The sequence below is a fragment of the Gymnoscopelus braueri genome (genome assembly GCF_963280865.1).
Source record: "Gymnoscopelus braueri genome assembly, chromosome: 4".
Classification (NCBI taxonomy): domain Eukaryota; kingdom Metazoa; phylum Chordata; class Actinopteri; order Myctophiformes; family Myctophidae; genus Gymnoscopelus; species Gymnoscopelus braueri.
This window is the reverse complement of record NC_137605.1, coordinates 43,983,926-44,006,197: the sequence shown is the minus strand read 5'-3', so window position 1 is coordinate 44,006,197 and position 22,272 is coordinate 43,983,926. Positions and strand designations below refer to the sequence as shown.

General features: G+C 45.6%; 3 protein-coding genes across 3 annotated transcripts; 1 reads left to right on the top strand and 2 right to left on the bottom strand.

Annotated features, from left to right (window-relative positions):
* Nucleotides 1–1,352: 1,352 nt before the first annotated feature.
* On the bottom strand, nt 1,353–2,537 carry LOC308083619 (tumor susceptibility gene 101 protein-like; the record flags this gene model as incomplete). The annotated part of the gene is made up of 1 exon (XM_080425934.1): nt 1,353–2,537. The coding sequence occupies one exon, from the start codon at nt 2,535–2,537 to the stop codon at nt 1,353–1,355; it is 1,185 nt and encodes a 394-aa protein (XP_080282060.1).
* Nucleotides 2,538–3,908: 1,371 nt separating this feature from the next.
* Nucleotides 3,909–4,418, bottom strand: LOC308083618 (mitochondrial import inner membrane translocase subunit Tim17-A-like; the record flags this gene model as incomplete). The annotated part of the gene is made up of 1 exon (XM_080425933.1): nt 3,909–4,418. One exon carries the CDS (start codon nt 4,416–4,418, stop codon nt 3,909–3,911), a length of 510 nt encoding a protein of 169 aa, XP_080282059.1.
* A 2,876-nt stretch (nt 4,419–7,294) lies between these two features.
* Nucleotides 7,295–21,639, top strand: LOC308084026 (E3 ubiquitin-protein ligase TRIM71-like; the record flags this gene model as incomplete). The annotated part of the gene is made up of 4 exons (XM_080426493.1): nt 7,295–8,047; nt 17,362–17,532; nt 19,280–19,414; nt 20,188–21,639. 4 exons carry the CDS (start codon nt 7,295–7,297, stop codon nt 21,637–21,639), a joined length of 2,511 nt encoding a protein of 836 aa, XP_080282619.1.
* Between the last annotated feature and the right edge of the window lie 633 nt (nt 21,640–22,272).

Genomic DNA, 22,272 nt, shown 5'->3' with positions numbered 1-22,272 from the left:
GTGTAGACCCCTGGGGTATATAGAGTTTTAGTGGTTAAATGAGTGAATAACTAAGTTACGCTAGGCCTTTCAAAACGCGATTCCAATGTAAGTATGATTGAATGTTTCGTTCATGATATATGGTGTTTTTTGTAATAATTAGCCGTTAGACAGTCATTGACCATTTGTGCCAAATTTGGTGGGAGAAAAAAAACATGTTTCTGCAACAGTGATATTTGTTGCATTTGTGGTGAAGTGAAACAGCTTTTGGCTTAGATGTGTGATTAAAATTTAGGTCAGATCAGACATTGCATTCATGATTTGTGGCAGCTTTTGCAAAACGGGCCCCTCCTGCAAACCTTGGAAGCCAATCGTAGCCAATCGGAATATGAAAACCTTTCAAGAGTTTCAAAAGTTATAGGCCAAAATACGAGGTGGGGGTGATATAGTGCCACCATTAGGCCGATGTAGGTAGGCCGAAAATGTAGGGTGGAGGATCTTCCTTCAAATCAAACCTTATTACTTATAAAGCACATTTATCCATCATTCCTTGGCCTACTGGGAGCGTGCATACAAAGTTCACAGATACACAGACGGACCGGACCACAAACACTCTGACAAGTGACGTCAGTCTTGCCCAAATATGGAGTTCCACACAGCTCCAGACTCCCCAAGTATACACTGATTGGAAATATTTGGAAATAGCGGGCTCTATAACGCAGACACACCGTTCACAAACTGCACAAATAGTGCAATCAAAATAATAATTGATTGCACAGGGAAGTCACATTCTACCACTGAAGTACTGATTATAGAACAAACTATCTGTACACTCATCTTTAGTTCTTGAGGGATGACAAGGGTGGAGGAGGATGTGTGCATTTCCAGGTGGTTGTGTGCTTCAGTAGATGTCACGGTCACAGCCTCTGCCCAACTCCAGTTTGTCCTGATGTCGCCCCTGCCCCTCCACCCTTTTCCCCTCTCCAGTTCTGCCTTCATTCCCCCTCTGCCACTCTCCCCAAACCCCCTGTGCTCTGCCCTTATTGCCCTGAGTGACTCACCTGTGAGGGCCAGGAAGGCCAGCTGTGCCTTTGGCTTACGAGCTCCAGAGACTTCAAAAGACTGTCTTGAGAGCTTATTCCTTGCTGGATCATTGTCTTGGTTTTGTTTGTCAGAGTTTTCCCCATTTCAGTTAGGTTTTTAGTTCAGTGTTCCTGTATTGTTAGTCTAGTGTTGTGTTTGTAGTTTGTGTGAATGTGTTCCACTTTCTGTACAGTAAAGTCTTTGTTAATTGTCCATCTTGCCTCCATGCGTTCGGTTTTGGGCTTCGGTTTTGAGTTCCTGCTTTTGGGTCCCGCCTTTAAGTTCGAGAGTCATTCCTGACAGTAGAGGTCACTGAGGCCGGCGGTCTTGCGGGCTTTCTGTATGAGGGCACGGAGCTTGAACTGCTTCCTGGACAGGAGACGCACGTGCTTGAGGAAAACCTCCAAGTCTATGACCCCCCTGCGGAGGGCCTCTCCCAGGTAGAAGACAGTGTCCTCGATGGCGTTCTCCTCCGCAAACAGATTCAGGATCTGTTTGTACAGTGGCGCTGTGGGCACGATCACGTCATCGATGTCATTGCACTCTGACAGGTTCTCCATCTTTTCCAGCACCTTGCTCAGTTCCTCATCCTTTCTCTTCAGCAGCTCAATGCTCCCATCTACAGCAGCCACTTCCTGCTCCATTAGTGAGTACATCTCCTCGTGTTTCTGGTGACTCCTCTTCAAGTCCTCCTCCGTCTGCTTCAGGGAGTCCAGCTCGACCTGAGTTCTGCCCATCTCCTCCTTAATCTTCCAGCGGAGCTTGTTTGTCACGGCAGAGATCATAGATGCGCGGATGGTGTCCTCGCAAATGGTGCCGTCTCTGCTGAGGCCCACTGTGGAGACAGGGATTTGAGGAGGGTATAAGTGCACAGGGCCAGCTGTGGCTGGATATGAGTTCATCCCGGGGTATTGGTACCCTCCGGGGTAACTGCCAGGGTTGGGGTTTGGTCCATAAGATGCGACTGCAGGTATCCCAGGCATGTATGCGGGAGTAGAGGGTCGTGATGGCTGGAAGGCTTGGTATGGGGCCTGAGTTGTGGGCCGAGAGTACACAGGAGGTTCCTCCCCAAACACCACAATCATCACCTGGATCAGACCACACAGATCTGACATTGGGTGTTTCCACTCGTGTAGATACGGCAGAAAGATTTTACCATTGGCATCGACGTGTTTGCCAGGTTTGATCATCATGGTACTTGTAGGCTTGACAAAACATATAGGAGCGTTGTGTGGGTACGTGTCTAGTAGCCACAGACACACTGGGATGTTGTACACTTGACTTTTGTAGCTGACTGGGACTGTTCCTCTTAAACTCATCAAGTCTCTTGTGGAACCGTCATTGAAGACATAGGCATCCATAACAGGCTTCAGGTCCTTGTACAGGGATTGTACATTCATTATCTCACGGACAGTCAAGTCTCTGTATTTGCAATGCTTCAGCAACTTCTTCAGGGCACCTTCATTGACTGTCATGGTTGACGCCATCCACCATAATGCATGAAAACAAGTTGAATTAAAGGACTACCTGTCACTATATATCTACACGCCCACAGTGGCGTATGACTTGTATACCTCACTGGAGCGTCATGAATGCCATATATGGGGGAAGACCAAAATGAACCTTGCATCACCACCAGGGTCTTTCTGTAGATTACCTTACGGTATTACCTGTAGATTCTATTTACTGATTAAGGCTCACATCTGTACATCTGAAAAATAATTACACAAAATGTCCAGTATTTTGAGTATTGGGAACGATGCCCATTGGGAACGACACCCATTGGGAACGACACCCGTCGGGAACGCAGGCCCCTCTGGTTATGCAATGCCCGTTGTTCCCATGTGCCTGCCTGTGTCCCTTTTATGCCATGGAGATCTTTGTATAATAGAGGTTCGGGCTGCAACGCGGCCCTCACACCTCTGTTGCACCACCACCCGACCGATATGCCCATAGATGGAGATCTTTGTATCTGTCTGTCTGTGTCCCATCAGTCAAAGCCAGTCTATGACGTCAGTACTATGATCTGATCAGGATACTCTATGAGGATTTGCAGATTCATCCATGTTCTTTGAACAACTGCTGATCCAACTGACTTCCTACTCGGCACATCACTTCCCCAGCGAGAGCCTGCGAGTTTGAAGTCAATTGGTCTGACGGTTCTCGAGATGTGCGGGGGATGGACGGACAGAGATTTTGCACATTTATTGATAATTATGTACTGTATATAGATTAAAAAAAGGCACAAATACAAGCTGCATACAAGCTGGTTGAAACCATCTCCAAACCATCGGTATTCAGCAGTGTGTTTACTTTGTCCCTCTACAATCATTGTGATAAAGTCTTTACTGTGTGTCTGACTGAACCAATGCACTTTTATTTTATGACTGTATAAAGTACTCACTAAACTTGACTTCTGCACGTATGTAAAACCTGGAACCACTTCAAATACCAATATAGTTTTACTCATGCATAAATCTGGCTTAGTCTCAACATCGCATGTGTCCAGGATTGTTTTTACAGGACTGACGTGTCAACCCTAATCTACACGAGACTGGATGTGTAAACTGTAAAGCAGATTGATCCCAGTCTAGCCCGAAAGACTACAAATTACCTTATTTAAACAACAAAGTTACGAAAATGCCCAAAACATGTTGCATTGTGAATGTAAACTACACAGGCAACATCATGGGATCCAAAATAGTGTTGTATTTAAAAACTTTAGAACATGGTGAAAGGCTAGTTGTAGTAAAAGGACAAACAAATCAAGATGAGCCTTGTCGTCATTTAATTTCCGACAGACTGTAAAGTCAGGTGCAATAACAATTTAGCTTGTGTAAGCATTCTCACTCAAGGAATTCAGAAGGGCTACTAGTGGATGCGTGAAGGGTGGTCCCCGAACGAGGGGTAGGAGCAGGTTCCTCTGGAAACTGGGGACGAGTTAGGAACCAACGATTGACTATGATTCCAGCACCTTCTATCAGTGCCAGCATAATGCCACCCATGGCCGCAGAGCCCACCATGGCTGCTGGTCCCCTTCTTGCAGCAAGGATAGCTCCGGTCATGGTCCCACTCGCGATCGAGTTCCAGGAATCTTCCTTCTCTCTCACTTTTACGAGACTACAGTCGATCACGCTGAAGAGGCCTCCCCATACAGCAAACTGACCTCCTATATGTGGTACTCTGGTCCTGATGGCAGCGAAGCTACCGTTCATTCTGTTGCTCAGCCCTGCAGGTGAATCCCTGAACCCTTTGATAGACTGGAAAATACTGCCTCCAATGAGCCCCAGTGTGAAGGCGCTCCCACAATCGTCCACGATCCTCCAGGGGCATGGCGCTCTCGTAAATGGTTCCATTTTGTTCTTGACCTTAGCTGTTCCTGTTTGAACACCTCTTCACCGTATATACAGTACTGTGTATTAAGGGAGCTCTGGTCTGACGTCACACACAATACAAATGACCAAAAATGGCCATGAACCTTTGTTTTGTATGTGACGTCAGCAGTGGTGGACAGTAACAAAGTACATTTGCTTGAGTTCTGTACTACACCTCTGATGTCACGCTCATGTCACCATGACTCAGCCATAACCATATAAGGAGTTCCCAATGCAGCTATGCCCAAATATGGAGTGTGTTGTCTAATCGTTATGGCATCAGGTCACATGCAAACAAATCACTCAGCTCCATATATGGGCACAAAAGGGGGCATGCCCATATATGGGCATAAACTGATGACATCAGGGATCTCCATATATGGGCACAAAAGGGGGCATGCCCATATATGGGCATAACCTGATGACATCAGGGATCTCCATATATGGACATAAAAGGGACAAGGACTGATAGATACAGAGATCTCCATAGATGGGCATATCAGCATACCCATATACAGTATGGTCATATAGGCCTACTGATGACATCAGGCATCTCCATATATGGGCATAAAAGGGAAAAGGACTGACAGATACAGAGATCTCCATATATGGGCATAAAGGGGACAAGGACTGACAGATACAGATATCTCCATATATGGGCATATCAGTCGGATTGGTGGTGCGACGTAGGTGTGAGGGGGCGCATAGCAGCCCAAACCTCTAGTATAGTGCAAATAACCGATTTACAAGCCCACAACAGGCCTGTCACAATTGTTATAATAATCGCCTTATCGCAATTATTTGAAATAATTGCAGTTATTTGAGATAATTGCAATTATTTGAGATAAATGCAATTATTTAGCATGATCATTATAATCATTCATGTTGAAAAATGCTAGATAGGCTATTTCCACTATTCCCAAACCATTTTGAAAGTATTTCTATAATGTCAGTATAAAGTCATTTTCTTTGGTTAAAATACGTTTTAAATAGCTCTATATTCTGATAGTATTGCTGTACAGAGTGTTTGTTCAGTAACAGGAGTCTCCATGTCTCTGCATGCAGCTCTTTATTAAACAGAAAATGTAAGAGGTTTGGTGTAGAGGGGGAAAAAAGAGCAGACCAAGTACAGAGCCAATGGTCAAGTTTAGTATTGAGGCTTTAAGTGATTAAATGTATGATAATAAGATGAAAATACACATTTACATGAATTAATGGAGAAGCTATAATGTGTAAAAAATTACCAAAAAACATTAATTTACACAACATTGATGACAGTGCTGTCTAACAAGTCTATGAAGCCATCTATGAAATCTATGAAAAAGTTTAATCTGCAACACAATTCCATACAATATGTAGTGGGGGTCCCTTCTTCATCTCTCTCTCAGCTAAGGGGTCCTTGGGCTGAAAAACGTTGAAGAACAATGAAGCTGATAAATGGTTACTCTCTCCTGATTGGCTGAAATGTTGTCACCTACCTGAAAATGTATTTTCTGTTTATTAAAGAGTTGGGGATACAGGGACTGAGGGACACTCCTGTTACTGAACAAACACTCTATAGCAATGACTTTATTACTAAATAATGCATAAATATCACTTACCTTATCATATCAGTTATTTGTCATATCTGCCGTGTGCAACCTTTGTTTACGAAGCAGCCTGAGCCTACAAGCCAAACAGAAATATTAGATTTGTTTTAATGTTCCAATGTTCAATGCCAAAATCCAGCCACGCCCCCGCTCCGGTAAGCCCCGCCTCCCTTGTGATGAGGGGCTCAAGGTCCGAGCTTAAACATGATGGAAACACTAGCAGCCACTGACCAGGGTTGCCATGTCCGCTTATTATAAGCGACTTTGGGCTTGTTTTTCTGTAAAGTTGCTTGTAAATATTGGTAGTTGCGGGTTGCGGGTTTTTTTGGGGGGCTTTTTTCTAAAGTGTAGTTGCTTATTTGGGCTTGCTTCACAGTTATTTTATTATTTTAACCAGTGGTTCTCAAATATTTTCATGTCATGGTGGACCCCTATTTTGTCCCTATAATCCCCATCTGAAAATGTTTTGTGCCAAGGAGCCCGTACCAGATTTTTGGTTGTTGAATGAATGAATGTTTCAAAACTCTTCCAAATATTCCACATTTACTATGACAAGATCTTTTGAAAATAGGAGATCTACAAGCTCACATTGCATCGCTATTTTTAAATAGCCAAGTATTCGTATACAGTATAGGCTACAGTATAGGTTTTTAACTAAGTGTTCATGTCATGTGGCCCAGTTGCTTCTTTTGGGCTTGTTTTCCTAGACCTGGTTGATTATTTCTCTTGCCCAATCTGGCAACACTGGTTACTGCTGCTGTCCATACTACACCAGCAGTACACGCACGGCTGTTACCATGGATGGAACGCCTGGTCCGGCGTGCGTTACGCGCGTAAAACCCGAACAAGGGTCCAAATGGACGATCAACTGAACAGTTTATAGCAACAAGGGACACACGGGACGAATGGAATGGAATATTATGACTGATAATCTCCTCTCCTCCACCCCAGAGAGGACTTTACAGGGCCGGACTGGGACAGTAATTGTCAGGAGGAACATGAAGAACAAGAGAACATTAAACTGCTGCCAGCATGCTGCGGTCCACGGGCCGTTATGTTGCGCGCAACCAACTTTTGAGTAAATGTTGCAGTAGTAGCCTAGAGTAAGGAGTTTAAACGTCAAATTGTAGGCCTAATTATTTAATCGTTTGTTGGGCTATAACTTTGTCAAACACATTTCTTTGTTTAATAGAGGAACTGTTTAAAAAGGGCCAATTGTTTATTTTGGTAGCCAGCTGATAATGAGTTACATTTTAACTGTTTGAACAAATGGCTACCTTTCCTGAATCAGACCTGCAAACATGTCCCTCCTGCAAAGAGTTGTGTGGCTATTCTGTTTCCATGTCTTCAAACTCATCCTCCTCCTCTTCATCTCAGACCTTGTGCTCGTCCTCCTCCTCCTCCTCTTCATCCCAGACCGTGTGCTCCTCATCCACCCCCTCCTCCTCCTCCTCCTCCTCCAGGAGGCTGTGCCTCCTGCCCTGCCTGCATGCCTGCTGCACTCAGTGCATGGAGGGGCTACACACCTCCAGCAGCCCTACTATGACACTAAGATGCCCCACGTGTGATCAGGATGTTGTGATGCCTGACTCGGGAGCAGCAGATGCCTTGTTGCCACCATCGTCTACTCTTCTCTTCCAGAACCTCTTGGGTGTCCCCGTCACGCCCCATCAAGAACAGAACAGTTGCAGCGGAGCCAACAGCAACAACCACCACCTCTCTCGTGTTCTTAAAGCGCTGCACCGATTGAGGGAACCCCATCCGTATTGCACCTCTTGCGACGAGGGCAACCCGGCTACCTCACGCTGCTGTGACTGCCGGGAGCACCTCTGTGAGAACTGTGTGCGGGCCCACCAGCGCGTCCGGCTCACCAAAGACCACTTCATCGAGAGGCAAGTGAAGAGTTCACGTGGAGGATTCGGCTACGACAACCACAACGCTCCACTCGGCCTCTCTCAAAACCTTCACTCCGGTCCCTCCACACAGGAGAGGGGGAATCTTTGCCAGCATCATGAAAATGTGGTGAGTGTAAGGGCCCACACAGGGTTCCAGCACATTCATTCATAAATTAGGCATAGAACCTGGTTTACTGTCCTATGTTTGAGTTGACCATGTGACAACAAGTGAGGAATTGACGCCTTCATCAGCATGCAAAGCATTTCACTAATATGTTCCTCGTCCTTGCAATGCACGAAATACACCAATTATTATTTGTTAGGCTATGATTGACCACTCCTGATCATCAAAGCAGTATCACTTTTAACATATCCAATGTATCATCCTAGGCTGTGAAGTCTTTTAAACACGTAAGGGCGTGTGGCACCTAAGTGTGTCTTTATAAGGAGACACTGGATTCGTAGTGAAAGGTTGTCGTGAGACACTGCATTGAATCATGTTCAAATTGAGGTGAAGCCAGAAAGCGTCTGCTCAGACCACATGCAGTTCGTATTATCTGCACAGACATCAGGTTTCAGCATGAAGTCATCCAGGAGACGTGCCAACGGAGCTACATTCTCATCCCCTGCTCTCACACTGACACATCCCTACATAATCTGTAGGATACACACATATAGACAGGCAGAATATACACACTCTAGATGTCTACCATCTGCCTGCATTAGCAGACCTCCTTTACACAGTAAAACACGATTTAAAACAGAATTTTACTGTGTATTGCAGGGGTATAAAACGTTTTTTTTTTCAGGCCAAGGACCCCCTAGCTGAGAGAGAGATGAAGCAGGGACCCCCCACTACTTATTGTATAAAATTCTGTCACAGATTAAACTTTTTCATAGATTTCATAGATGGCTTCATAGACTTGTTTGACAGCACTGTCATCAGTGTATGTTGGATTCATGTTAATGTGTATTTTCAGACATTTAACCACTTAAACCATCAATACTTGGCTCTGTACTTGGTCTGCTCTGTACAAGCTCACAAGCTCACAACGCCCCACGCTGCGATGCGTTATGAGCTTGTAGATCGGCTATTTTTGGCTAAAGTTCTCCTCAGAATAGAGATGCTAGGGTTCAAGTGATTAATGTAAAACATTATCCTATTACACAAAGATTTGGCAGCCCCCCTGTAATAACTCTGAGGACCCCCTAGGGGTCCCGGACTCCCCTGTTGAAGACCCCTGGTGTATTGCGTACCCCACACTGTCCTGGCCGTGTTGTTGAAGCGATGCATGCACATGTTGTGCAATGTGCAGCGAGCACAACTTATGAGGTGAATGGGCTTTTTTTTTGTGAAGAGGTTTGGCGTCAGTATAATTAAATTGCCATTAGCTGGTGTCACACGTTGGTTTTAGGGGGGTTGGGCCCAGAGGAAATCCGCAACAGGAAAAGGTCAAACAATAGCAATGAGAACGGGGATTGTTTTACTCTCAGCTTCCTAAAGTGCCACCGCTGAGACCCATAGCCTTTTCATTTAGCGTACAAAGGCAGTGTCTTTATGTAAATGCATGGCTTTTAGATGTCCTTGTCCAGATCAGGGATTGTGGACATTTTCAAATAATTTCAAACATTTTCAAAGATTCTAAAACTAATATTCAAGCATTTTCAAACACACACTATCTATAAGTTTGTAGATTCCCTGTTTTAGCTGTGTTTGAAATGGGGCTTAACCAATTCAATCCGGGGACGCATCTGTGTCATTTTAGATTTCTTTGGCTATTCAAAAATAGCAGATATACAAGCTCATAGCGCGGTACCGAGTGCCGCGCTATGAGCTTGTAGATCTGCTATTTTTGAGAAATCTTGAAAATTTGTGCTAATCTTTGAATATATATTTTTTGAAGCGAACATTTGTAACTCAAATCTTTCCAAAATATTTGTAAAATATTTGACAAATGTTTAAAAATATATATATTCAAAGATTTGCACACATTTTCACGATCTTTTCACGGCACTTGGTGCCGCGCTATGAGCTTGTAGATGTGCTATTTTTGAATAGCCAAAAGATTCTAAAATGACAGAGATGCGTGTTCCCGGATTGAATGGGTTAACTAGTGATTAAGCCATCAGACAGGGGCTGCTGGCTGTTTAACCATTTCATGTTTTGTACAATAGAGAGTGTACCCCTCTCAGTGGTTGACCTCTCCATTACTAGGGGAGGTCATGGGGATCAGCCAAAGTGCTGCATGGCTGTCTCCTCTTTTTTCTCTCTCTCAGGCTTGGGGTCAGAGGTTACCAGGCCAGAGCTGTGGTGGTTTGTGTCTGGTGTGGGGCTGACCTCAAATCCCCCCCGAAAGCCTTTCACAAGCCTTTCTTCTTTGACAAATAACTATTATATTATTGCTGCGTCGGTATTCTCTTCTTTTTTATATTATCATAATTCTTCTTTTGTTATAGGAAATCATTAAAAAGCTTAACCACTTTAAACCCTAGTGTCCCCTATTCTGGGCATGCTATAATAATAGGCAAACATTTGGCAAAAATATCCAGATCTTCAAGCTCACACCACATCGCAATTTGCAACCAGACACGTTGTGAGCTTGTAGATCGGCCATTTTCGTGCATAGATTTGGTGTAGAGGGGGGAAAAAAAGGAGGGGACCAAATATAGAGCCTTGGGGTACCCCGGTCAAATAAGTATAGGGTTTAGGTGGATAAAATAGCCATTTGACGTTTCTCATCATCTGTGGGCACAGTCTAAACAAAAGTTTAATAGAATGTTTGTCAAAACAATTCGAGGAACCACAGGATGGATTGATTGAATTCTTTATTAACCCATTAACACCGGGGACGCATCTGTGTAACCACTTGAATCATTATTTTATACTTTGGCTATTAAAAAATTGCAGATATACAAGCTCATAGCGCGGCACCGAGTGCTGCGCTATGAGCTTGTAGATCAGCAATTTTTTTCCTGATTTTTTTGTGCAAATCTTTGAATATATATATATTTTTTAAACCAAACATTTTGAACTTAAATCTTTGCTTCTGGGGGTCCCTGGCACAACATATTTTGAGATGGGGGTCCGCGGTCATTTTGGGGGTCCTTGACATCAAAAACGTTTGAGAAGCACTGATTATAGCCAAAGAAATCTAAAAATAACAGATGCATTAACATGATTATTAACAGTACAGGTAGTACAGTCAAAGGTCATGCTAAAAGGAGAACACAAAGAGCCCTGGGGGCTTGTTTCCATTATGGTCCATGTATTGTAAACTATATATTTGATGAATCTCAAGCCTGCTTTTTGGTTGGATATCTGAGACTGTGTAACCAATTTCACATGAGCATCTTATAGGCTTTATTAAGGCCCTGGCAGGGGCAGAGATAGAACCAAGCTGGCTTCTGAGACAGCTGCAGGCAGACAGGGTAGGTGCTGTTGTGTGGTATGCAGACAGACAGGACATGTGGTAGTGCAGACAGACAGGACATGTGGTGTTGTGGGGTATGCAGACAGACAGGACATGTGGTGTTGTGGGGTATGCAGACAGACAGGACATGGTGTTGTGGGGTATGCAGACAGACAGGACATGGTGTTGTGGGGTATGCAGACAGACAGGACATGTGGTGTTGTGGGGTATGCAGACAGACAGGACATGGTGGTGTGGGGTATGCAGACAGACAGGACATGTGGTGTTGTGGGGTATGCAGACAGACAGGACATGGTGTTGTGGGGTATGCAGACAGACAGGACATGGTGTTGTGGGGTATGCAGACAGACAGGACATGTGGTGTTGTGGGGTATGCAGACAGACAGGACATGGTGGTGTGGGGTATGCAGACAGACAGGACATGGTGGTGTGGGGTATGCAGACAGACAGGACATGGTGGTGTGGGGTATGCAGACAGACAGGACATGGTGGTGTGGGGTATGCAGACAGACAGGACATGGTGTTGTGGGGTATGCAGACAGACAGGACATGGTGTTGTGGGGTATGCAGACAGACAGGACATTGTGTTGTGGGGTATGTAGACAGACAGACAGACAGACAGACAGACAGACAGACAGACAGACAGACAGACAGACAGACAGACAGACAGACAGACAGACAGACAGACAGACAGACAGACAGGACATGGTGTTGTGGGGTATGCAGACAGACAGGACATGGTGTTGTGGGGTATGCAGACAGACAGGACATTGTGTTGTGGGGTATGCAGACAGACAGACAGACAGACAGACAGACAGACAGACAGACAGACAGACAGACAGACAGACAGACAGACAGACAGGACATGGTGTTGTGGGGTATGCAGACAGACAGGACATGGTGGTGTGGGTTATGCAGACAGACAGGTGGTGTCGTGGGGTATGTAGATAGATAGACAGACAGACAGACAGGTGGTGTGGGGTATGTAGATAGACAGACAGACAGACAGACAGACAGACAGACAGACAGACAGACAGGACATGTGGTGTTGTGGGGTATGCAGACAGACAGGACATGGTGGTGTGGGTTATGCAGACAGACAGGACATGGTGTTGTGGGGTATGCAGACAGACAGACAGACAGACAGACAGACAGACAGACAGACAGACAGACAGACAGACAGACAGGACATGGTGTTGTGGGTTATGCAGACAGACAGGTGGTGTCGTGGGGTATGTAGATAGATAGACAGACAGACAGACAGGTGGTGTGGGGTATGTAGATAGACAGACAGACAGACAGACAGGTGGTGTGGGGTATGTAGATAGACAGACAGACAGACAGACAGGTGGTGTGGGGTATGTAGATAGACAGACAGACAGACAGACAGACAGACAGACAGACAGACAGACAGACAGACAGACAGACAGACAGGTGGTGTGGGGTATGCAGACAGACAGGTGGTGTGGGGTATGTAGACAGACAGACAGGTGGTGTGGGGTATGCAGACAGACAGGTGGTGTGGGGTATGTAGACAGACAGACAGGTGGTGTGGGGTATGCAGACAGACAGGTGGTGTGGGGTATGCAGACAGACAGGTGGTGTGGGGTATGTAGACAGACAGGTGGTGTGGGGTATGCAGACAGACAGGTGGTGTGGGGTATGTAGACAGACAGGTGGTGTGGGGTATGCAGACAGACAGGTGGTGTGGGGTATGCAGACAGACAGGTGGTGTGGGGTATGTAGACAGACAGACAGGTGGTGTGGGGTATGTAGACAGACAGGTGGTGTGGGGTATGTAGACAGACAGAAAGGTGGTGTGGGGTATGCAGACAGACAGGTGGTGTGGGGTATGTAGACAGACAGACAGACAGGTGGTGTGGGGTATGTAGACAGACAGGTGGTGTGGGGTATGTAGACAGACAGGTGGTGTGGGGTATGTAGACAGACAGGTGGTGTGGGGTATGTAGACAGACAGGTGGTGTGGGGTATGTAGACAGACAGGTGGTGTGGGGTATGCAGACAGACAGGTGGTGTGGGGTATGTAGACAGACAGACAGACAGGTGGTGTGGGGTATGTAGACAGACAGGTGGTGTGGGGTATGTAGACAGACAGACAGGTGGTGTGGGGTATGCAGACAGACAGGTGGTGTGGGGTATGTAGACAGACAGACAGGTGGTGTGGGGTATGTAGACAGACAGGTGGTGTGGGGTATGTAGACAGACAGACAGGTGGTGTGGGGTATGCAGACAGACAGGTGGTGTGGGGTATGTAGACAGACAGACAGGTGGTGTGGGGTATGTAGACAGACAGGTGGTGTGGGGTATGTAGACAGACAGGTGGTGTGGGGTATGTAGACAGACAGACAGGTGGTGTGGGGTATGCAGACAGACAGGTGGTGTGGGGTATGTAGACAGACAGGTGGTGTGGGGTATGCAGACAGACAGGTGGTGTGGGGTATGTAGACAGACACACAGGTGGTGTGGGGTATGCAGACAGACATGACATGTGGTGGTGCAGACAGACAGACAGGTGGTGTGGGGTATGCAGACAGACAGGTGGCGTGGGGTATGCAGACAGACAGGTGGTGTGGGGTATGCAGACAGACATGACATGTGGTGGTGCAGACAGACAGACAGGACATGGTGTTGTGGGGTATGCAGACAGACAGGTGGTGGGGGGTACCTGTGGGCTGGAGGCAGAGGGCTTCCTAAAGGCTTTCCTGTGGTGGAAGGACATGCGTGTGGAGGAATGTGTCCGTTACAATGTGTAGCGGTCAGGACCGGGGGCCCACGGCAAGACTCTGTCTAAAAGATGTGTTATGTAATGTAACCCAATTACAATGCAGACGTTATATCATCGGCGTTCTCTGAATGGGATAATGTGTTGTTTTCACAATGTCTGAATATGTGATGTTGTATCTTTTATTGTATATAGCACTGTACTGCTACCTTTTGAATGGATTGAGAGGCTTTGAACTTCATGTATCCTTCATAAAGCTTCTTCCCATGAACAAATATTTCAATATAGGCTGAGCCTCTGGTGTTGTGAAAGATGGGCATTATATACCTTTTAACCACCATGACCGCATTGTCTCATCTCTGTATGTTGATCCATGTTGGAATGGTTTTGTAATAGTTTAGCCGTGACAGAGTATACCTTTATATCAATTTTTTATTTTTCCTTTGGTCCTACGAGCCAACCGACATAGTGTTGGGAAGGGGCCCATTTCACAGGGAGTATTAAGACTAATGTCTAGCCAGGAGAACAGGAGTGCATGTTGCCATAGAGCAGGGCGAGCAGGTCTGGTGGGACGTATGCTTGAACGTTTTAGCCTAATGCTGCTATATGAAGGGAGACGGATGAACTGACTGGTTGGTCTACTGGAAAGAAAGCACTCTGAATTGTGATGAATGGTGAAAACAGAAAGGTGACTCATTCCATGTGTGAGTACGAGAACCGTGTGTGTGTGTGTGTGTGTGTGTGTGTGTGTGTGTGTGTGTGTGTGTGTGTGTGTGTGTGTGTGTGTGTGTGTGTGTGTGTGTGTGTGTGTGTGTGTGTGTGTGTGTGTGTGTGTGTGTGTGTGTGTGTGTGTGTGTGTGTGCGTGCGCGCGTGCGTGTGCGCGTGTGTGCGTGCGCGTCCGAGTGTGAGAGAGTCAGAGTTCAATCTGCTTTCCCTCTGCGACCTCCAAAACATTAAGTTCAAATGTCATCTACTGAGTGTATAGTTGACAATATTTGTTTTCCTTGAATCAGTTTTCATAGTCAGCTCAGTGTGTGAGACAGGCCCTCTCCTGATACCCTAAAAGCACTCTCCAAGCCTAAACATATCCAGTCCACATCATTCTTTTGAGGTCTCCTCTGGCCTACTATTGAAGCCTTCTAGTGCCGGAATCAGAGCTTATGTTGCTTAAGATGCTGAACATCCTAAATCTGTTGTATACTAGACATGGTGAATATTCCTGTACATTTTATATTCCTTTCAATTCTTTACAGAATCAGTCATTTATTTATTATAAGCTATTTTAGGCCTTTTTTATGCTTTTCTTCAGATCAGTGTGTAGAGGGACAGGAAACCAGGGGTAGAGAGAGGAGAGGCATGCGAGACAAGAAAGGGAATGGATTTGAACCTGGATCCTCGCGCTCACTAGGAGGACAGGGTCTGTGCACTAACTGGCTGAGGCACCAGGCTCCCCAGAGAGTTCGTTATTTTTTTATCTGAAGACAAATATGTACAGTACGCCACATTAGCATAAATGTACATTTCATGGAAATCGTAGCAGGTCTGAGTCAAACACATGAACAGGAATATTTACAATGCCAACTTTGCACATATTTATGCTGGCCTACATGTGGTGCATGTCAAAATCAGACTCCAGCTGATTTAGCTTGACCTCTCATGCAACCAATGAGATTATCAGTAGGAACTGACACCCCTCATGGGAATGATACTTGCTACATGCAGGTATGTGTGTGTGTGTGTGTGTGTGTGTGTGTGTGTGTGTGTGTGTGTGTGTGTGTGTGTGTGTGTGTGTGTGTGTGTGTGCGTGTGCGTGCGTGCATGCGCGCGCACGCGTGCACGTGCACGCCACACATGTTGTGACAGACAGCACACCAATTGGGTGCCATCTCGTATTGGCATTGATGTCACAAGATATTTAACCTATGCAATATTATGCATATTCTATGCATTTCTTTCTTTAGATAACTCCCATGGAATTTCACAGTGTGAAACTGAGTCCTTTAGTTGCTTGTCAAAAAACTGTAACCACAGTACAAAAGACTTAATTAACACCTCACTCTTTTTCCCCCCCCAGAGCTTAGACAGACATATTTGTCAGCGGTAAAGCCTTGTCCCTGTCAGTCGAGCTGTGCTGCTCTACTTCATGTATGCCATTCCCCTCCTCCCGCACGCACACACGCACAGGCACACGCACTCACACACACACAGTATGACCTCTGTACACACTAACACAGTGGAAGTGTGGAGCCCTTTCATGGTTTGCTTCAGCCGTCAACCAGTAACTAGGGTGGGATCCTGCAGCCCTTGGTTTTCAGTCAATGTTTACAGCCTTGTAATAGGGAGCCCCGCTCTAGTGTAAATTTATAATGTAGTAGTGTGATAAAGTGCTCTAGCAAAGGTTTTGTAGCAATCTCTTGCTCTTCATTATGTAGTAAAGCAGCTTCACGGACCTAATTGGAGTTTAACGATACAGAACTGTATGTGCGTGCTAAAGTGCTGCACTGCAGGCTCCTCTGCTGGGAATAAAACACATACATTTTTCATTTTGCTGTAACATGGGTTACTACTATCAACCCACATTTGACCTGGTTTTGACAATACAAGACTCAAGAGTCTAAAAGCCGTTGGAGGCCATGCTGCTCCCTAGACCAAAGTGATTTGAACCAACTGACTTCACTTTGCCATTCTTAAGCCCAGTTCATTCTTTGCCCAGGATCAGGAAGTATTTGGCAGACACACACACAAAAAAATCTTGAAAATGTGTGCAAATACATATATATATATATTATTATTTTTTGGCGGACATTAGTAACTCAAATATTTGCTTCTGGGGGTCCCTGGAACTAAATATTTTACAAATGTTCGCTTTGAATATATATATATTCCAAGATTTGCACAAACTTTCACGATTTTTCAAAAACAGCAGATAGCCAAAGAAATCTAAAAATGACACACAGATGCGTTCCCGGTCTTAATGGGTTAAAGGTGCTGTAACTGATGATGATGATGATGATGATGATGATGATTACAAATTTTTTAATAAGTGTTCAAAAAAAGCTCTATACTCGCTCTATACTTGTATGATAAATACAGTGAGCTTGTATATCTGCTATTTTTGAATAGCCAAATAAATCTAAAATGACACGGTATGCGTTCCCTGATTGAATGGGTTGCTCTGGTCTAATGACCTCTCTCTCTCTCTCTCTCTCTCTCTCTCTCTCTCTCTCTCTCTCTCTCTCTCTCTCTCTCTCTCTCTCTCTCTCTAGGCGCTGCATTTGTTTTGTGAAACGTGTTCGATGCCCGTCTGTGGTGAGTGCAGCGTGGGATGCCACACCGGCCACGGCCTCCGCTACCTGCAGGATGCCACGCTGCAAGACCCCAGGACCCTCACCATCCAGCTGCTGGCAGACGCACAACAGGGCCGACAGGCCATACAGGTGCCCTTTATCATCCATCCCCACCACGAGGACTTTTAAGACCTTTTGAACCCATTAAGACCTGGAACGCATCTGTGTCACTTTTTTGATTTGAGCTAAAAAAGCATTATTTTACACTTTGGCTATTCAAAAATAGCAGATCTACAAGCTTGTAGCCCGGCACTCGGTGCCGCGCTACGAGCTTGTAGATCTGCAATTTTTTTTAAAATCATGAAAATCTTCATATTTGAATATATATTGTTTTAAAGCGAACATTTTTAACTCAAATCTTTGCTTCTGGGGGTCCCTGGAACAAAATATTTTGAGATGGGGGTCCGCGGCCAAATACATATAAGTTTGGGGGTCCTTGAAATGGAAAAGTTAGTGCACCACTGATATAGAAACATATGTTTTTTTTTTCAGAATACTGTTGGGATTTAGAAGACATTTGTAGAATCGGCTTCAGGTCTTAAAGGGTTTAATACCTAAAACATTACTGCATCAAAAGTAATCAACAAACTATACTATAAAAACTGGTCAAACATCGGCCAAATTGTCAAATTTAATATAAGAGGCAAACATTGGGAAAATAGCCGATCTACAAGCTCACAACACAACGCCTCGTAAAATTTGGTACCCAAAGAATGTGTTATCAAATATAGCCGTCAAGTTTTCCCCAATTCTCATTCATCTCATTACCGTTCTTAATCTCATTACCAAATGAAAATGTTGTACAAACACCACTTTGAGTCGTGTTTGTCTCATACAGCTGACCGATCACGATAGTTTGTGACAACGTCAGCCTATGTTGTGACAGTTTGCATTCAGAAGGTGGGTGGCAAACGGAATGCCTCATTACTCTGTGTGTCATTGCTGGCTCAAAGGGCTCTTTAAAGAGCGACAAAGGAGGTGGGGGGAGCGCATGGGGAAAGGGACCACCCAGGCCATTGATCCAGCACAAATATAGCCTTCTAGAACCAAAGAAGGGTCCCATCCAGCTGTGAGTGAAGCATGAGGGATGGATAGCTAGCTGTGGGAGGACAGACACAGTGGACAGGGATCCTAAGGGGGACTATTCCCCCAAACCAAAGCTTTTCAACAACATGCCAGTGAAAAATGTGCACTCGTCCACTGATTGTGTGCACAATAGACAGTAAACATGGCACCCCGGGATGTTGTTGTTGTTGTAAATGTTGGTCTGGGAGGCGTAGAGGTACTGTAAAACACCCGCCCACCTCACACACACACAGAGGCCCAGGTTAGATTCTCGCCAGCCGCAGTGGTGCCTCCACAATTGTCAGTGTTCATGGGTGGGTAGCTGGCAGGGGATTGTGTCCTTTGCATTGCTCTAGCGACTCCTACTGGTTGGATGGGGCGTCTGTTCATTGGGGAGGGGAACCAGAGTGATAGTGTGAACCTCCACGTGTTGCACTGTCCCGGTGACAACTTAAATAAGTTCAAGAGGACTGTGTACAATAGCCACCATGCTTCAAACCATTTTAGTGTGTATTCTGATGCATTTGTTCATATGACTGCGTCATTACGATAACATTAATATTAATGGCCTAGGCCCTAGCCAGAACCCCCCCCCCCCCATTTCCCAGAGTTCCCTGTGTTGCATTTCCTGTGTCTCCCCTGTTCAGTATAAATACTAAAGCAACGATGCCATAAAAATTTTGATTAAAACACATCCCTCCCGATTCCACCCATTATCCCTGACTTTCTGTTTACAACCTGATAATAAGGTACGTTTATTGTTCCCTCTTAGCTGAGCATTGAGAAAGCTCAGGCTGTAGCTGAGCAGGTGGAACTGAAGGCCAACGTTGTCCAGTCGGAGGTGAAGGCCGTGACACTGCTGCACAAGAAGGCTCTGGAGGAGCGCCAATGTGAGCTGATCTGGAAGGTAACATTTGCCTAGTCTAGGGCAGTGCTTCCCAAACTTTTCAGTGCCGCGACCCCTTCAAAATTGAACTGGGGACCCCCACACTGACAAGCACTTGATATTGTAGGCATTACATTTAGTTTGACTCTGTTCCACAGATAGATATGAGCTTGTAGATCAGCTATTTTCACAATTTTTAACTCATTCTTACGTAATTTTGGCCATTTTGGTATTAATTAAAAAAGGTCTTAAAAGTCATTAAATTGTCTCATTAGAAATGTGCAAATACCCTGTATACACTTATAATGTATGTTGGTTATGTTTACTGTTCAGTGAGAAAACAATGTTGCAAATTAAGCTAATCATCTGGGGACCCCCCAAAATAATTTGGGGACCCCGCTGGGGGTTCTGACCCCCAGTGTGGGAGCCATTGGTCTAGGGCTTAATTTTAAAATACTGATCCTGAGTCTGTAGACATTAACCACACACATTAATCTCTGTAGTGTACATTAAACTACCCACACACATTAATCTCTGTAGTGTACATATAACTACTAAGTACTCTGCCAACATTTCTTTACAATAATTTCTTTCTTTTTGCACATATACAACATGTAATGATAACATGTAAATACATGTAGCATCCGTGCGGTGGGTTTCTCTTATTTAAAGCCTTGTTTATTTATCTTGGCATTACCGACGCACCTGGATTATGGCCTCTCAGGAATTACTGGAGGCTGCATTACTAACTTTAAGAACTTCTTGAATTCACATTATTCCAATTCCCCTGGCAGGTGGAGAAGATACGTCAAGTGAAGGCTCAGTCTCTGTACCGACAAGTACAGAAACTCCACCAGAACCTGACCAAGCTGGACGGCACCATAACCACTGTGACACAGGTTCTGCAGGAGGGAGGCGCCCTGGACCTCCTTCTGGCCCGGGAGCGCATGCTGGCCCAGATGCAGGAGCTCAAGGCCTTGAAGGGTCTGCTGCTTCCCCAGGAAGACGACCGAATGTTGCTCACTGCCCCCGACCAGGCCATGCTCCAGGCCATCCAAACCATGGGTGTCATCAGCAGCAGAGCTTATGCTCCACTCACCAAGGCCCAAGGAGAGGGCTTGAGACAGGCCACGCTGGGCAAGTCGGCCTCCTTCACGGTGGTGGGGTACGACCACAATGGAGAACCTAGGCTTTCTGGGGGAGATCACGTGTCTGCATTTCTTATGGCTCCTGATGGGAAACGGTTGAGCGCAGAGGTGTCTGACCACCGGAACGGCACATACGTGGTGAGTTACCACCCCGGCAGTGAGGGAGATCATCTCTTATCTGTGCTGATTTGCAACCAGCACATTGAGGGGAGCCCGTTCAAGGTCCCGGTCAAGTCTGCCCGCAGCTACGCAGCCGCTAGCCAGCCGACGGCTGCGTTTGGAAGTGAAGGGGATAAGAATGGGCAGCTGTGTCGTCCCTGGGGCGTGTGTGTGGACAAGGAGGGGTATGTGATTGTGGCTGACAGGAGCAACAACAGAGTTCAAATCTTTACCCCAAATGGCTCGTTTCATCACAAGTTTGGCACTCTGGGCTCACAGCCAGGCCAGTTCGACCGGCCTGCCGGAGTGGCCAGTGACAGTCAGAGGAGAATAATTGTGGCCGACAAGGACAATCACCGCATCCAGATCTTTACTTTTGACGGTCTGTTCGTTCTCAAGTTTGGAGAGAAAGGGAGCAAAAACGGTCAGTTCAACTACCCCTGGGATGTGGCGGTTAGCTCAGAGGGCAAGATCCTAGTGTCAGATACACGTAACCACCGCATCCAGCTTTTTGGGCCCGAAGGACAGTTTCTCAACAAGTACGGGTTTGAGGGGCCACTGTGGAAGCACTTTGACTCCCCTAGAGGAGTGGCGTTCAATCAGGGGGGCCACCTGGTGGTGACTGACTTCAACAACCACAGGCTGCTGGTCATCCGTCCAGACTGCCAAGCAGCGCGCTTCCTTGGGTCAGAGGGCACCGGAAATGGGCAGTTTCTACGACCACAAGGTGTGGCGGTAGACGGGGAAGACCGCATCGTCGTGGCAGATTCTCGCAACCACAGAATTCAGGTGTTTGAGGCCAATGGCAACGTCTTACGTGCGATTGGATCACAGTGTGGCAGCTTTGGGCAAATGGACCGCCCTTCGGGTATAGCTATTACACCCGATGGAAGGATTGTTGCTGTAGATTTTGGCAACAACCGGATCCTAGTATTCTAGTTATAGTATGCACTGATAAATAAAAGACAAATACTGCAGTTAAAGCCGATTTTACGCATCAGGTGAAAATGGTGATTTGGCCGGCTTAATGCATTAACAAAATATTGAGTCTACTTTAGCTCTGTGAACACTGAAAATAACAGCGAATCCTGATTATCGAGAAATAACAGGCTATTTAAAAGGGCCTGATATGAAACGAAGGCCTTTCCTCAACCCTTTTGGCCAAAGTTGCCTTTGCACCTGATGTGTGACGATAAATTGGTTTACTGATCTCAGGGAATTCCGCGTGTTCTTGAACTATCTGCTTTCATGTCTTACCTACCTCATATAGCTTCATATGAATGTATTGTCCTCTTTCTTTCAGAGGTTACAGGCAGTGACATTTCTACCTCAGTTTCTACCTTTGTAATGTTGTATGACAGTACTAAAGAAAGACGTTTAACCACTTAAACCCTATATACTTTTGACAAATGGCGAAAATAGCTGATCTGGTAGTTTGGCTATTTTCACCATGCAGCAACACTTTGAGATGTTCTGCCTTAATAGCTCTGAGCAACTTCACTACACTACCTCATGGTCATTATTGTATAAGAACTGCAGCTGCTCAAATAGAGTGTCCATTGGCACAGATGG